This window comes from Meles meles, chromosome 7, assembly GCF_922984935.1.
Source record: "Meles meles chromosome 7, mMelMel3.1 paternal haplotype, whole genome shotgun sequence".
Lineage (NCBI taxonomy): Eukaryota > Metazoa > Chordata > Mammalia > Carnivora > Mustelidae > Meles > Meles meles.
In genome coordinates this window covers 5,033,323-5,050,556 of record NC_060072.1, presented here as the reverse complement: position 1 = coordinate 5,050,556, position 17,234 = coordinate 5,033,323, and the positions used below count along the sequence as shown (strand labels likewise).

Below are 17,234 nucleotides of genomic sequence, written 5' to 3'. Positions count from 1 at the left end.
GAGAGGTACCACTGCCGCAGGGACAGCTTCTGCCGGAAGAAGCCAGGGGTGGCTCACAGAGACCGCATTTCAGGCAGATCGTTTCAGGGAGGAGAGGAAGAGGTCTGCACCAACATGCACATGAGGGTCGGGGGAGTGCTGGAGGTTGAACTTGGAGTCACTGATGTGGGCCTTAGGGTGAGGTTCCTCGCGTGCCCTGCTAAGGAATCTAGTTGGATTCTATACCTCCAGGCACACTCGAGGGCCATCGCAGTCCTTTAGAGCAGGAGTGGGGAAGAGGACACGTCAGGTCATTCCTGTTCCAGACGATCAGTGACATGGAGGAAATATTGACGAGTCTGTTGAATGTATCTGGGGGAAAGGGCTGGTGTCCCAGGGTCTCCATCACTTACTGCAGACGCCAAACACGGCCGCACTCGAAAGCACTTATTTGCCGAGAATCGGTGGAGTCAGGAAGCAGCCAGATGCTGGTTAGGACAGTTTTCCCCAGACTTGCGTAACTGTACGTTTGCCTGGTGCCACACTAGACCTTCTGAATCCATTTCCGGGAATGTCTGGGACTCCTTGTATTTAAGCAGGCATGTACGTAACATGTAATATCATACGTGTGAGTAACTGTCAGTCCCATCGTGTTACCATGTCTTCCGGAAGTACTAGACCAGCCACAGCTCGTGGAACCCTTATTCAGAAGTTGCCTTAATGCTTTCGAGATGAGAGGTCAGTTCAGGTTGGAGAAAGTGACTGCCCTCTGGTACATTTTATGAGCATAGGCAGTTCCTTTTAATGTGTGACTGAGACTTTCAGGGTACAGAGAAATGTGGTTTAGAAATTTGACTTCTCAGTGTCATTATTCTAAAATGTATCCAACTTTGATCAAAAAAATTAGGACACTTTCTAAAACATTAAAGTAATTTTTTTCCTTTCTTTGATGTCTTTTTTTAAAAAAAAAGATTTATGTATTTATTTGAGGGGGGAGTAAAGAGAGAGTGTGTCTACATGTGTGGGCCCTTCTGAGCAGGTGGAGGGACAGAGGGAGAGGGAGAGAGAATGGCAGGCAGACCCCCCCCCCCCTCAGCTGAGAGCAGAACCCAACACCCGGCTCGATCTCATGACCTGAGATCATGACCTGAGCCAAAATCAAGAGTCAGATGCTTCATCAGCTGAGCCACCCAGTTGACCCCTTTGATAAATGTCTTTTTGGCACCTTATTTTGTAACTAATTTTTTCTTCAGATGGGCCTTAGGTGTACAGGCCCAAATAGCCATAGCCCCAGAGGCCTCCATTTGTGACACAGTCATCATAGGTTCGTGCCTGTCCCTTTCAATTATGTTTCATCCTTATTTTGTTTATTAATAATACACTGGACACCAGGGAGCTCACACCAGTCCAGGACTTGTGTATCAACAATGCTTAGGTCTGTCCTTTGCTTCCCAGCCTCCACTCCACAGAGGGAAGCACGGTACTGAGCTTTCTGGATCACCATCTGAAGACAAAAATGCAAAGATTTTTGTTTTTTTGTAAGTTTTTTAATCCCCGTTTTCTCCCTCCCTTTCAGAGTTTGGAGCCTCTTCCACCTAATGGACCCGATTTCGGCGCATTAGGAGAAGAAGCTGAGTTTGTTGAAGTTGAACCTGAAGCCAAACAGGAGATTCTTGAAAACAAAGATGTGAGTTTCTGCCCAAGGGATTGATGCGGTTCCTGCCAGAGCCATTCGCTTCCCCAGAACCCCAGGGAGGCAGAAGGGTTAACCTGTCCCATTGCCCTCATTTAAGAAGACCTGGTAGCCAGCTACGTTTTAGAAAGGCTGGTGACTTTAAAAAAGGAGCTTCTGGTTTTAGAGTAATCATTTATTTATTTTTTTTTAAAGATTTTATTTATTTGACAGAGAGAGAGATTGCAAGTAGGCAGAGAGGCGGGCAGTGGGGGGGGGGGGGAAGCAGGCCCCCTGCTGAGCAGGGCTTCATACCAGGATCCTGAGATCATGACCCAAGCCAAAGGCAGAGGCTTAACCCACTGAGCCACCCAGGCTCCCCAGAAATCATCTATTTATGTGGGAAGTTTAAACAAATGTATTTTTGTATTTATGTTGTAAGAAAAGAAGTATTTCAAGGACATACTCAAGTTATAATAAAGTTTATACTGTGTCCAGAAGAAAGAGTGGAACTTTTCCTAAACTTTGTTGCCTTTGAAATGTAAATCCAGCGGAAAGAAGTGTAAGCGCATTTTCAGGGAAGGTGTAGTTAAGGTCTTCTGCTAATATTCCCTGTTGTCCCTGCTTTATTTTTCTCTGTTACTCATTGCCATCTACTAAGCTCCGTTGACTCAGGAATTTATGTCCTGTTCACTGCTGTGCCCTCCGCCTTGAGAATGATGCCTGGTTAGGTGATCGGTACGTTGTTGAATGAATTAATTAATTAAGATTTTATGACAGTGAGGTAAGGGGCTCTGAGCCAGCATTTATCGTGTTTACTGATACGTGCACAAGCTCTCTAGCAAGATGCACGGTTATTAAATTGGGGGTGACAACATCGCCCCAGGGCCAGTGCTCTGGGCGCATGCTGGGAAGGCTCCCCGGGGACCTCTGTGGCCTGCTTGGAATTAGGACTGTTGTGGTCCTCGGTCATCCAGCTACAGAACCCTTGTAAGTCTCAGGCACAGGAAATACAGACCTGGCAAAGGATAAGTCCAGGTAACCAGATTTCTAAAAAGGCAGGAAAATAAATAAAGTCTGGAATTAAGAAGTATGGATCATTAAACTTAAAAAAAAATCCTCGAGGGGCGCCTGGGTGGCTCAGTGGGTTAAAGCCTCTGCCTTCAGCTCAGGTCATGATCTCAGGGTCCTGGGATCGAGCCCCGCATCGGGCTCACTGCTCGGTAGGGAGCCTGTTTCCTCCTCTCTCTCTGCCTGCCTCTCTGCCTACTTGTGATCTCTGTCTGTGAAATAAGTAAATAAAATCTTTACAAAAAAAAAATTCCTTGAATTAACGTTCAGACGTTTGTCTTCAGCCTGGATCCCTGCTCTCTTGTCCTGTATCATACTTAATAATCCGTGTCCCTGCAAAAGAGTGAACCTGGAGACTTTCCTACACCATACACAATACATTAACTCAGAATGCATTAAGGACCTAAATGAGTCCCGAAGCCGTTCAAGTCCTAGAGTAGAGCACAGGCAGTAATGTCTCTGATGTCGGCCGTAACAGCTCTTTTCTAGATAGGTCCCCTGAAGCAGGAGAAACAAAAGCAAACTAAACTCTTGGGACTGCATCAAGATAAAAAGCTTCTGCGCAGCGAAGGAAACTGTCAACAAACCTAAAAGGCAGCGTACGGAACGGGAGAGGATATTTGCAAATGACGTCTCCAATAACGCATTAGTGTCCAAAATACGTAAAGAAATTACACGACTTAACACCAAGAAAGCAAATAATCCAATTAGAAAATGGGCAGAAGACAGGTATAGACAGTTCTCCGAAGAAGACATGCAGACGGCCGATGGACGTAAGAAAAGATGCTCCGCATCACTGGTCCTTAGGGAACTGCAAATCAGAGCCACAGTGAGGGATCGCCTCACACCTGTCAGAAGGGCTAAAATCAACAACCAAGAAACAACAGGTGTTGGCGAGGATGCGGAGAAAGGGGAGCCCCGTGCACTGTGGGTGCGGGTGCAGGCTGGCGCAGCCACCGTGGAACACAGTGTGGAGGGTCGTCAGAGTTAGACTTGCCCTGTGATCTGGCAGTCCCACTGCCGGTGTTTCCCCAAAGAATACGAAAACCGTAATTGGAAAAGATTGCGCCGGCATGGCGCAGTGTCATCTGCAGTGGCCAAACTGTGGGAGCCCCCGAGTGTCCGTGGGCCGACGAACGGAGAAAGATGTGGTGTAGATGTGTAATGGAGCGCTCCTCAGTCTTGAAAAAGGACGAAATCGTGCCGTGCAGTGACATGGACGGAGCTGAGAGTGGGATGCTGAGTGAAATCCATCGGAGAAAGACAAACGCCATATGATTTCACTCACATGCTGAATTTGAGAAACAAAACACGTGGACAAAGAAAAACAGACGAAGAACAGAGAACATACTGGTAGTCCCCACCGGAGAGGCCCGTGGGGGGTGGAGGGAGCAGGTGGCGGGGCGGAAGGGTGCGCTTGTCCTGATGAGCGCTGGGTAAGGTGCAGAACCGTGGGCCCACTGTGTTGTGCACCTGAAACTGAGAACACTGTGTTACCTACTCTGGAATTAAACAAAAAATAAAAACAGAAAGACCAGCACTTAAAACCTAAAAAAAAATAGTAATCCATGTCCCTTCGTCACACTTAGGTGGTTGTGCAACACGTGCATTTTGATGGACTTGGAAGAACGAAAGATGATATCATCATATGCGAAATTGGAGACGTTTTTAAGGCGAAAAACCTGATTGAGGCAAGTAGTCTCCCTGCTTGGCATTGTTTGTCGTTCCCTTCTGAAGAACCCTCAGATCTCCTGTCCCAAAGCCCTGAGCTCCCACCCCGAGCCTCTCTGCACATGACCTTGCCTCGTACCCTGAAGGGAGCCTCAGTGCCCCCGAGCCGAGCCCCCCACCCCTGCGCCCTGGTGCCTCCCGCAAACCTAACCTGTGTTTGCTTCTGCCCTTCCCTCCAGCCTCTCTTGCCGCGGAGGCTGGTCCCGCCGTGTGTTCTTCACAAACGTCCAAGCACGGACCCAAGTCGGTTGCTTGCTGACTCCTTCCCTGCATGCTCTCTTGTGGGGTGGGTGCTCTGGGGTCACCCACTCCTGCTTCCTGCTATCTCCTTGGGGCCCTTGCTACGTTTACCCACCATCTGCGTCCTCTCCTTGGTGGGTGCCTTCCGTCCTCTGCCCTTGGAGCCACGTGGGAGGCAGAGTCCCCGCCAGCCTCCTGGAGGTCAGGTTCAAACAGCCCCTGTCACTACCCACGTTCCTTGATCTTACACAGGTTTGGGCCATTCTCACTTAAAAGAGAATTGCTAGTTTAAAAAAAAAAAAGATTAAAGTAATATATAAGCACAATCTTAAAAAAGCATCCAGCCATCTGGTGTTAGGGCGCTGTACTGCAAGGTAGGCATGTCCCTCCCCCGCTAGCCTCAGTCTCCCTCCCCGGTGGTCCTCTGGCTGGGGCTCCCGCGCAGGGTGAGCAGCCCACGTGTACACACGATAACCCCATTCCCCACATTTTCCTGCACCTTTCGTTTTTGATACTATATGGAGATCTGTTCACATTAACACATTTAAAGTTTTCGCCCACCTGTCCGGTGAAATACTCCGTGTCCTTGTTTTCACTGGGACTTTTTCCCCGTGAATGAGATCGAGCGCCTTTCCCAGGCTTACTAGCTGTGTACGTGTCTTGTGAATTACCTGTTGGTGTCTCCCGTTTCCCATTGGATTGTTAGGCTTTTATTAATTTGTAAGAGCTCCTGGCATAGGACAGAAGTGATCTCTGTTACTGACACGGAATACATTTCTCTTGTTCTGTTGTCTTTCGAGGTTGTTTACATCTACTTCTTCCTCAGCATTTTCTCTCCCCGATTTCCACCGATCCCACACTCCCCTGGGCTGCCTGCCCCTCTCCCCATGTCCACATTAGGCTGCACCTTCACCTTCTCTCCTGTGACCGTCCTTACATGTTGCTTTCCCATGAGGATTGTCTCCCGGGGGTTCTCACCCGCAGCCTTGGTCTCTCTACAGCCTGTGCGGTAGGACCCCTCCATTTCTGCTTCTCACCAGGCCTCCGGGTTGAGCTTTGGCCCCGATTGTGCCCCTGCCTCACGGGATCTCCGCAGACATCTCCAGCCATGTGTGGCTAGAGACAGAACTCATCGTCCCTGACTTCTCTAATGCTACTCAGAGGCGCTTAGCCCAGAGCGGAAAGTTGATTCCGCCCCCTTTCTCTCCTGCCCTCCATCCAGTCAGTGACCGTCCTCGGGCTCCACGTGTGATGTGTGTAGTCCGTCCTCCCCTGACACCATGGCCCATGCTCGACAGCTTCCCCCTCAGCTCCTGGGGCTGCTGTGAGCAGCTTCTCCTGCCTCCCTCCGCCGCTTTTGCTTTCTCCATGTTCGTGGACACCATCGTTGTCTCTGCTGAGGAAATTCTGCCCTGGCTGTCCCCTGCTAGAAACTCAGAGTGACTCCCCCTTTCCTGCAGGTCAAGCTGTAAACCATGCATATTAGGAGTCCTGCCCCACTCTGCTCCCCAGAGCCTTTCCTGCCCTGTCCTCCCTGTCCGCCCAGTAGGAAAGGCCTCCTGGCATCAGAAGGCACTGCTGTCCCTGCCGGAGAGAGAAAAAACAGCAGAGCGTGGGTTAGGAAATGGGAGCAACACAGAAACGCACAAACAACGCGGTGTCTCCTGCCCCAAACACAACCACCGTAATGGTGGGTCGACCCCTCTGCGAGGGCTCCTGCCGGGCGGGGAGCATCTTGCCTAGCGTTTTGTTTGTTTCTGTGAAGGACGGTGTTAATGCACCTGCTTCCCGCCCTTGTCCACGGTTTGTGCTTCCGAAGGGGGCTTCGCTGTTGCTTCCTGAGTGCTCGTCCGTCCCTTCACCTTTCCGGGCTCCGTGGGGCTTCTCGGTGACTCAGCAGCAGCGCTGACCCCCGGCCTGATCAGCCGGCCACCCGCTGCGTTTCTGTCCTAGACGAAGACCTTCTCTTGTGCTCTCTCACAGGTGATGCGGAAATCTCATGAAGCCCGTGAAAAGCTGCTTCGCCTGGGAATATTCAGACAAGTGGATGTTTTGATCGATACGTGTCAAGGTACCCGTCATCTCCTGGTGTCTCTCTCTACCCTCCCGTCCGTGCTGCAGGTCACAAAAGCTGAACGTGTGGCCAGACATGGCGCCTGGAGGGTTACAAAGCAAGGAGGTCTGGGTAGTTCACTGTCCCCAGGGAGGGGGTGACTGGATTTTTTCTTTTTCCAGTGTCAGGCTGAGGGAGGACAGGTGAACTGTGCAGAGGCTCTGATCTGAACCCGTGGATGGTGCAGGCATTCTGGGAGGGCTCGGAGGGAGGGAGCCCGGCTTCACTGGGATAGCCCCGCCCCGCCCGTGGCCCTGCCCAGTCCCCTCCGGCTCTTGGCGAAGGCGCCATCTGCACGTGTACTTTCGGCCGGAGGGCACCTGGAGTAAGATTTCTCTTTTCAGTGTTTGCTCATTTGCTTGTTTGTTGTTGGACTTTGCACAAGTCAGCCTGCGTAGTCGACATGTGCTTGGACTGATGGTACCTGCTGCGGGCGGGCCCTGTGCTGGGTACCAGGGAGGGACCAGCAGCAAGCAAGGCATCGACTGCTTCCCAAGGGGCTCCCGGTCCAGCAGAGCCGGGCCGGGGGCGGTGGGGGGAGACAGCCAGCCCGTCCTGCCCCCTCCGAGAGGGCAGCGACGCAGCCGTGCCAGGCAGAGCTCTGTGGTGAGCGTGTGGGTGTGCGGGATCCCGCCGAAGCCTCGCCAGAACCTGGGGAAGTGGCAGGCATTATTTTAGAACAGGTGTTTGCTCGCCGGGGAAACCGAGGCTCGGTTGTTTGACCTGCCCCAGGTCAGACGCGCGACAGAGGTGGCCCCCCCGCGACTGGGGAGCGCTTGTCCAGGAGGCGTGTCTCGTTGGCAGCGTTTCCTCTTGGCGCCCTCCTGCCTGCCGTCCCCTGGGGGGGCTTCCGTGGGGTGCCTCATTCTGGCGGCGGCCGGAATTACCCGGAAACGGGGGAGAAAGAATGGTTGGGGAACTAGAAGTAAAGCTCTGCATGATTCCGTGATGCGGGTGCCCGCTGTCATCCATCCGTCAGGCCCTCTAGAGTGTACGGTAGCGAGGACGAAGCCAGCAGATCCCACCGTGATCCCTCCCGAGGCTTCGCTGGGGTTTGTGACTTGGGACGAACGTTACCACATTAACGCAAGATGATCGCAGGTGGAAATGTGTGTGTCTGTGGGGAGGCTCTGTGGGAACGCTCTATACTTTGTGCTCGATTTCTCTATAAGCCTAAAGCTGTTGTAAACAGTAAAGCCTTAACTAAATTAAAAAAAAATGGTGCCAGGCCTCTGGCCTAGGCTGAGCCTGAGCATCGAGGAGCCAGGGTTGAGACCGCTTCCCACATGAGGCCACTGGCCCGCCAGGGCTGTGGGATCAGCCCTGCCTTTCTGGGAGAGCCCCCCCCCCGCCCCGTCCTTTGCAGAGCTCCGCCCTACCCTCCAGCACCCTGGGGCCCCTGGGCTCACCAAGGCTGCTGCCGCAGACTCAGGCCCTTGTCATCCCGTAGCTCCTGTGGCTCACGGAAAGACAGGGACAGTCCCCTCTTAACTGGTGTTGGCGTTTCCTGCTTCTCTTTCAGGGTTCCTAGAGTCCCTCTCGTCTCAGGGATTCTGTGTTTTAGCAGCAGTCGAGTTGCAGCCCTAAGTATCCTCAGGGACTCCCTAGGAGGAGAACAAATGCCCTGGCAGATAGCGGGTGCTTAAAGCACGCCGCTGGTGGCCGCTCCCTGCAGCAGAGGCCGGCTGGTTCGCCCTCTTCCGCCGCGGGAGCTAGAAGCCGGTGTTCCCCTGCAGAGGTGTATTGTGATCTTGTGGGAGGATGTTCTTGGACTTCAGAGTAGAGGGTGTGTTTGTCAGATGAAATGAACCTCCAAGTGGCTTTTTGTCTTTTTTTAGCAGTGGGACCTAGAATGAAACCGCACGCTCCAGCCGTCTTACTGCTCGATATTTTTTGTGCGCGTAGGTGATGGTGCCCTTCCAAACGGCTTAGACGTCACCTTCGAAGTAACCGAACTGAGGAGACTGACGGGCAGCTATAACACCATGGTTGGGAACAATGAAGGCAGCATGGTATGATCTGCTTCCTCCTGGCAGAGCTTGCGGTAACGAGCTCTTAAAACGCTACCGTTCTCAAAACCGACGGTCGTTTCGAGACTCTCCCCCACACCGTCATCTGTGTAGGCCAGCGCGTGGTTGCTCACCGACCTCCCCAGAACTGATGAGAACACGTTTTACTTTTTCATTTAATTTAAATTCCCGTGGCCACTGGAATTGAACTCCTCGAGTGTTAGAGGAGTTTCGGGTACACAGCAGAGCGAGTCCCCACTTCCACACGTCACCCAGGGCTCATCACAGTAAGCAGCCCCCACCTGCCCCCTCCCCATTTCACCCCACCCCCGACTGTGGTATGTTTCAGATTGTTTGAAAACAGTGATACCATCAGTGGTTGATTAGGAGTGGTTTGGAGAATGTTTGTATTAAGTTTCTTGTTCAGATGCCCTTGAATTCCAAATCTGTTGATTTTCCTGGCTTTGCAGTCAGCAAGCTAGCCTGCCCCACGCCTTCAGGTGCGCGCGCACGTGTGTGTGTGTGTGTGTGTGTGTGTGTGTGTGTGTAGGGCAGGATGTCCACTCAGCAAAAGCACGTTTTATTTTATTTATTTATTTTTTAAAGATTTTATTCATTTATTTGACAGAGATCACAAGTAGACAGAGAGGCAGACAGAGAGAGAGGAAGGGAAGCAGGCTCCATGTTGAGCAGAGAGCCTGGTGTGGGGCTCGATCCCAGGACCCTGAGATCATGACCTGAGCTGAAGGCAGAGGCCTTAACCCACCGAGCCACCGAGGCGCCCCCAAAGGCACGTTTTAGAAAGTAGAAGCAGTTACAGAGGGAAGGTCAGACCCGTAGTCTCCCGTTCTGTCTTGGGATTATGAGGCTCCCTTTGTCAGCAGAGTCTTTCTTAACACTTACCCTTCCTACCATGTAAACCGCCGCTGTTTTTCTGTTCCTCCTAGGTGCTTGGCCTCAAACTCCCTAATCTTCTAGGCCGTGCAGAAAAGGTGACTTTTCAGTTTTCGTATGGAACCAAAGAGACTTCGTATGGCCTGTCCTTCTTCAAACCACGGCCCGGAAACTTCGAGAGAAAGTAGGAAGCCAAACAGACCATTGAATATAGTGGCCTGGTTCTAAGAGTAGACGCATTAGTTGTGAAAAGACACTTGGCTGGACCAGCTGGCTGTCGTGTGTTGTCACAGCGCGCTGTAGCTTTCCTTGTGATGATGAGCCCCAGAAGTGTATTTTTTTTTCAATTTTTTTTTTTTAATTTGTTTGTCAGAGAGACAGATGGCAGAGTGGCAGGCAGAGGCAGAGAGAGAAGCAGGCTCCCCACTGAGCAAGGAGTCTGATGCGGGACTCGATCCCAGGACCCTAGGATCACGACCCGAGCCGAAGGCAGCAGTTCAACCCACTGAGCCACTCAGGCGCCCCAGAAGTGTATTTTTAGATCTGTTCATTTAAATGTGTACGAGTTATAATCTCTGTTCCAGCATCTAAAGCTCTGTCCTGTTGTCTCCTAGTTTCTCTGTAAACGTATATAAAGTTACTGGCCAGTTCCCTTGGAGCTCGCTTCGGGAGACGGACAGAGGAGTGTCCGCCGAGTACAGCGTGAGTAGCCTTTTGTCCTTCCCTTTGTGCCCTTGAATGTGAACAAGGCAGCTCTTTCGCTGATCACCCGAGTCAGCAAGCGGGGGCAGGCCTGGGCGGGCAGGCCTGTCCTCCATCTGGAGCTTGGAGCGCGGGCCTTATGGTCAGGGTCACCCTCTGCCCTTCGCCCTGCTGTGGGTTGCTTCCCGGCCGGGCGCCTCTCCACAGGCCACGTGCAAACTGCCAGGGCCAGAGGGTCACTCTGCTCCACGGTGGCCGCTCTACTCCCAGCTCGCTGTGATGCCGTGTGTCTGTCCTTCCTTGTTTGTGCTGAGGTCGATAGTTCTGGTAGCCAGCAGGGTCCACTCCACAGTGACTGGAAGCTTTCCTCATCGGTTGGCCCTTCCGTATGCCCAGCAGCATCTGACGCAATGCAGCGGATGGAACTCCTGCCATTTGACCACCGTTGGGCCTATGGTGACCCCTGCCCTCCCTCCCTTCCTCTGTATACCGTGCGGCCTGGACACGCCATGTAACAGTAGTTCCCCAGGCCCGGCCTGCGGGCCAGCAGCATGGCCTCACCCGGGAGCCAGTTAGAAATGCAAGTTCCTGGGCCCCACCTGCCGGCTGAACCAGCCTCTAGGGGAGCACACCTGGCATGTTCTCTGCATCCATGCCCTGGCACCAGGGGCGTGGAGTCCCCAGCATGGCGGAGGGTGGGGGGGAATGGCTTGGGGATGGCTCGGGATGCGACGTGAGCACTTGCAGTTCCATTTTTGGTTCTCCGTGTGTCCCCCTCTCCTCGTCTGCTGGGAGTAGCCCTCAGCGCCTTCCTGCCCCAAGCGGGATGGGGCCCGCCCGGCTGGCGCTACCCTCCCAGCCCCTCTGCCAGCAGCTCTCCAGAGGCCATTGGCAGTGAGCCCTGGTGTGCGGGCTCCTCCCCATCTTTCTCCCGTGCGCCCCTCTTATCACTGTTTTCTAAGCGTTTTATAAAGAGCAGATCTTTGGAGATCTAGAGCTAGCTAGCTGGTTTAGCCCCAGGGCATCGCAGAGGTACAAGCCATCTCTGCTGGAAGAGACCGTGGGGGAGGTTCATCGAGGAGGGGGGGGGGGCGGGAGGGACAGCACTGGGAGCTGGTGGCCCTGGGCTTGAGAGATGAGCCCCTGGAGGAAAATGGCACCATCTGGCCCCTGTCCCATCCTTGTGACCACGAACACTGAGACATGTGTCTCCTTTGGGCTGTCGGTTTCTCCTTAAGGGCCACCTGTGGGGCAGGAAGCAATGGATTGGGCCAGCCGTGCACCTCTCTCAGCCATCTGGGGGAGTAGCTGGGTCTCGTGTGGCCCTCCGTGCAGAAACGGCAGGCAAGCAAGGCTGCCCTCAGTCATATCTGCTTCCCCAGCACCTGCCGCCGTGCCCGTGGGTGCTCGGTGAGACCTGGAATTGGGGCGGGTGGCCCCGAGTTCTCACCCTGGGAGCCAGGCCAGAGGGCTATGGGGAATGCCCAGCGAAAGACCACTCCGGTCGGGTGACCTGGCTTCCACGTAGGACTCACGTCATCCTCGTACTTCCTGAGGCCACCAGCCAGTGTTCACTGTTCTGAAGCAACCCGGGTGTGCCACTGTGATAGGAACCTGAGATGGGCAGGCCTGACTGCGGGGCCAGAGGGTCGGGGCAAGAGGCAGGAGCCGCTTGCCCTGGGGGTCACGTGACTCGGGCTTCTGGCTGCAGGAAGGATGCTCTTCACCCTGAGCACGCCACCTCCTCCCGCTTCCCTGGGGCCTGATGGTGTCTCTGCTGTCACCCATCCTGAGTTTGGGCCGGGGACTGGGTGGGGCGGGGCAAGCATCAGGTCACAGAGCCGGGAAAGCAGCCTGTGGGTTACAGAGCTCTGCGCCGGTCACCTGTCTCCTCGCCCTGAGACTGTCACTTTGAGCAGGATCGTCGCTTTCTCGCCTTCTCCTTCCCTCCTTCTGTTCCCCACCTTCCCTTTTCCTCTTTCCTGCCCACCATAAAAAATATATATATATATATCTTGGGTGTTTAATTAGAACGAGATATCTGTGCCTCGTTCTGAAGCCTGATTGGGGACGACTCCCCGTGGGTACAGCACGGAAAGGCTTATTGTCCCCTCGTGTCCTTGCAGTTTCCCATATGGAAGACCAGCCACACCGTCAAGTGGGAGGGCGTGTGGCGGGAGCTGGGCTGCCTCTCCAGGACAGCGTCCTTCGCTGTCCGGAAGGAGAGCGGGCATTCGCTGAAGTCATCTCTTTCGGTAAGCGTTTGGCTACGGCATAGTTCTATGCGTTGGGAGAGCAGCCTTCGCCAGCAACGGGACGGACCCAGCAGGGTCACGGGTTGGGTGGCTGCCGGCGGCTTTGTGAGTTTCTGGGCCCCGGCCCCGTCTTACTCTGTGGAAGCGTCGTCAGTGGAGACGGGAAGATGTGCTTGAAGCCAGCGGGGTTCGCTTAGGTCAGGATCAAGCTCCTTAAGAGGACAGGCCCAGTGACAGGTCGTCATCTCCCCGCCGGTGACCGTGAATTTTCTGCCCCACCCTCTTCGTTCCCTCACCCGTGAATTAGGGACCAGGAGCTACCTTCCCAGAGGGCTTTTCGGAAGGGCAAGTGCTGTGGGGGGAGGGGCTGGGCACGGCCTGTGGTCAGCGCCCAGGCGGTGCGTCTTCTTACCTGACGCACCAGCCGGGAGTGAAGCACCAGATGCATGTTTCTTTCAGCACGCGATGGTCATCGACTCGCGGAACTCCTCCATCTTGCCCAGGAGAGGGGCTCTGCTGAAAGTTAACCAGGTAGGACTCCTTCACCTGCGTGCGACCTGCTGGCGCCGTCACCCCAGAGAGGGGAGAGTCCCGCACGGCAGGCACATTTTCTATCTTGAATGCTTTCCTTTAATTATTCTGGATTATTCTAATTATTCGAGATTGTTCTAGAATGGCTTGCAGGGGTTCCGGTCCCGTGTGAGGGTCCTGGCTCTGGAACGGCTCCATGTAGTGCAGTGGTCTGCCCCCACAGAGCGGAGGAGGGAGAAAGTTCTGGCCTCTGGGGAGGGGTCTCTCCCTAGGTGGGGAGGAAAGTTGAGAGTAGCCTGAACGAACCCCTCGGTCACCGGTACGACAGCACCTCCAGGCAGAGAGGGTAACTCGTGCGCCATAGGGTCCCTGGCGTGGAGGCCGGCTGGGGGCGGGGCACCCTGGTGCTCTGTCGGCCCCAGCTTCAGGATCGCAGGACCAGTTAGAAATCAGATTTTTGTATCGAATGTGCCCGATTGTGCAAGATTGGCTAATTCTTTTTTACCAAGGCTGAGTAGGCCACACAAGCCGTATCACGCGGCAGAATGTTCCCGTGGCCAGCGTCTCTCACCCACAATGGGGGTAACGTGACATACTCCGCACGGTCCGTGTGTTTGAGGACGCTGCGTGTGTGTCAGTCCCCGGGACCACTAGAAAGAACAACTAGAGTAACAACCAGGACGGAGCTTCCAGGGGACAGACAGGAGCCATCTCCTGCCTTTCTAAAAACACAAAACAACAAAATTAAGTAGTACTTGGAGAGACGTGGTTTTGGAGCTGGTGTGGGGAGTCTCTCTGCTCTGTTTGGACATGTGGATCGCTTGCCGACAGGAGCTGGCCGGCTACACCGGAGGGGACGTGAGTTTCATAAAGGAAGATTTCGAGCTTCAGTTGAATAAACAACTTATATTCGATTCGGTGAGTATCCAGCCAGCACGCTCCCCTGTGTTTTTGTCCCTCGTTTTTGGAAACTCAGTTCCTGGGGAGAGAAAAAGCACCCTCTAGAGGGTTAGTGCCTGAAACTGAAGTGCTCGATCTTTTCAGTTCAGCCGGGATGGAGGATACTGTGGGGAGAAGCGATCACTTTTCTCTTCCAGAGGAGCCTGTCGGTCGTTTTACGTGGAATGCCAGGAGAGCCCTTTCCCCATTTGTCAGCTCGGGGCCTCTGTGGAAACGTGTCTGGAGGCCAGAGGAATGCACCTCCTTTCCCCATGAGGTCCCTTCCATAGAAATTCCAAGTCTTCACCTTATTTTGCTGACTCTACAGGGCCCTGTGCGCTTCTGGGAATTTCCTTTTAAGTCTTTAATCCAGTTTGGTTTGGTTTCTCCTGATGTGCTCAGGAATGAGGAGTAAGTGACCTGATTCTCACGGAGGCACAGGAGCCCCTGGCTCGTTCTCCAGGCCTCCCAGAGCCGGGGTGACTGGGGACTGCTCTCTTGTCCCCCCATGACACACACCCCGCCTATGCTCTTCTCTACCACAAAACCCAGGGCGAGGAGTGAGCTGTCATGAAATGTACGCTTGTCGACTTCTAACGTCACTTGTCACTGGTCCCAGTCAGTCCTGGCGTCATCACTCCTTGAATCTGCTTCCTGCCTTTCCCCCACCACTGCTGGTCCAGAGGCTCGCACGTTGTCCAGTCCTCGAGCTCCTCCCGGTCCCCTCCCCAGCCCTCGCCACCGTGCTTGATGCTGTCCTCTGGACTCCATCACGACTGTGTCCTCCTTCCACGCGTCCGCTTCCCCTTCACGGGGTCCTGTTGCGGCTGCCACACTCCCACCGTGCGAGCTCTCCCCTCGATTCTCGTGGAGGTGGTCTGCGCCGCCTCTCCCCCTGGAGGACCCCGCCCGCCCGTGGCCGCAGCTTCCGTCCGTGTGCGCGCTCCCTCGGTGCCAGAGTCCTGTGCTGCCAGGCGTTTCCGCTCTGGTCCTCGGGGACACGTGACATTCAGTGTGTCTGAAACCAACTCTTACTTCCCTCGCGAATCCATACCCTGCACCTGGGCTCCCAATTCCACTGGCTTGAGCGGCTGTTCGCCAGCTGCCCTTGACCCCCGGAACTGCTCGGAAGAGTCCGGACTCAAGGCCGCCGGGCACCCGGCCTTGCGTCTTCTGTCACTCAGGGTCACTCAGACCCCGTGCTTCGCTTTCTCACCTTGGTGGTGAAGTCCCTTTCTGGTGCATGTCTGCTCCCCTCCTCCTCCCACTGCAGACCTGCCGGTCCCCGACGTGCGGGCCTTCGCAGTACGGCTCTCCCGCGTGCGGCTGGGGCTGCTGGCGTCGCACACGGTCCTGGGTCTCGTCTTTCTCCCCCTCTCCCTGTGCTTTGGCTCTGCTAAACTCCTTCTCGTTTCCTGAAAGGACGAGCCTCTCCTACTTCCGGGCACTTGTACTTTGTCCTCTGCTGGCTCCAGGGCCCTTCCTTCAGCTGTTGGCTGGCCCCGCGTTCCCTGCCTTTTTAAGACTTCGGCATCGGGGGCACCTGGGTGGCTCAGTGGGTTAAAGCCTCTGCCTTCGGTTCAGGTCATGATCCCAAGGTCCTGGGATCGAGCCCCGCATCGGGCTCTCTGCTCAGCAGGGAGCCTGCTTCCTCCTCTCTCTCTCTCTGCCTGCCTCTCTGCCTACTTGTGATCTCTCTCTGTCGAATAAATAGATAAAATCTTTAAAAAAAAAAAAAGACTTCGGCATCGGCGTGCCTCCTGTAGCACTCCTCTGACCTCCCAGGCCAAGACCGGGGCTCCCGCATGTCCTTCCAGTCCCTGTGCTCTTTGGGATCTGCTCATCGTGCACCCACTCACCTCCCCATCCGCCCCGCACATCTCCGTCCGCCGCCCGGCCCCGTCTGGGCGTGAGCACTGCCTCAGTCGGTAAAGCAGGGTTCCCGCTCCCTCACGTTCTGGTTTAGCGAGACCCAGGAGCAAGCCCGTGTGTGCTCTGTTGAGCAGGTGACAAGTGGTGGGAAGACGCCAAAACAGTAAAGAGGAAGTGGCCCAGAGCGGGTGCGGGTCTACTGCAGACAGTCGGGGAAGCTTTCGATGGGGCGCCGCCCGGAACCCGGTCAGAGAGCCCGAGGTGGGCTGTCCGGGCCGCAGCTACAGCTCGTTCCCGGATGAGCCAGGGGGCTGCCCTGACCGGACAGAGTGAGGAGACGGACAGTTCGGGGAGGACTGAGGAGGGACCAGATAGTGGAGAGCTTGGGGTCCCTGGTCGAAACTGGTCTCTGTTTGGAGGCAGGCCCTGTGTGGCGTCACCATTGGGGCCAGTGGGGGCGCCTGGAGGGAAGCAGGAAGGGCTACAGGCCTCCCCGGGCTGCTGAGGATCCGGGGCTGCGGGACAGAGCTGTTGCCCCGCAGCCGGAAGGTGTGCGTCTCCCCCTGTGCTCAGCCTCGCCCCGTGTGGAGGCGGGGGGCTGCCCCGCGTTGGAATGGAAGCCGCGGAAGCCCTGCCTTGCCCAGGCGTGGGGCTGGGTGTGTGCTCGTGTTTGCTGTGTTTTCATGGGAAATTTGAAGTCTCTGGTTTTAAAAATATCCACAAAACACCGTCAACCACGGCTCCTCAGCCACACAGTCCCCCGTTCCCAGCCTGTAGCCCCTGCGCTCTGACCTAGGGCTCCGCACCAGAGGGCCCGCAGCCAGACCTCAGTGCGCCGGCCAGTCGCGGGGCAGGAGCGCCCAAGAACACGGCTGTCGGCTTGTGTCTCCGCAGGTTTTCTCAGCGTCTCTCTGGGGCGGGATGTTAGTGCCCATCGGTGAGAAACCGTCCAGTATTGCGGACAGGTGAGGAGGGGCGAGTGAGTGGGTGACTTGCCAATGCTCGCCTTTGGCTCTTTTGGGTTGTTTCCTTATAACTTATTTTAGAGAAGCTTCACTGTTTAGGAGAGCAGATATTTCAAATTTTATTTCAGTTTTTTTGTTGCAGATAACTTCAAAATATCCAATATACTTCATAGTTATGTGTTTTGCTTTTTTGAGGGACAGGGAATTAACTTCATGATGTGGAAAATCTTACATTCTCTTCTGAGCATGAAGGAATACAGT

At 54.8% G+C, this 17,234-nt stretch overlaps 1 protein-coding gene across 1 annotated transcript in view; it reads left to right on the top strand.

The window, feature by feature from the left end:
* The window catches only part of SAMM50 (SAMM50 sorting and assembly machinery component), a 34,954-nt gene that overhangs the window by 3,007 nt on the left and 14,713 nt on the right, over positions 1-17,234 (top strand). Inside the window, exons 2-11 of the mRNA XM_046012010.1 lie at positions 1,556-1,666; positions 4,312-4,413; positions 6,677-6,764; positions 8,712-8,818; positions 9,763-9,893; positions 10,324-10,411; positions 12,538-12,666; positions 13,126-13,197; positions 14,029-14,115; positions 16,903-16,973. Of these exons, the coding sequence (XP_045867966.1) occupies positions 1,556-1,666; positions 4,312-4,413; positions 6,677-6,764; positions 8,712-8,818; positions 9,763-9,893; positions 10,324-10,411; positions 12,538-12,666; positions 13,126-13,197; positions 14,029-14,115; positions 16,903-16,973 (986 nt within the window). The remainder of the gene's footprint in view (positions 1-1,555; positions 1,667-4,311; positions 4,414-6,676; positions 6,765-8,711; positions 8,819-9,762; positions 9,894-10,323; positions 10,412-12,537; positions 12,667-13,125; positions 13,198-14,028; positions 14,116-16,902; positions 16,974-17,234) is intronic.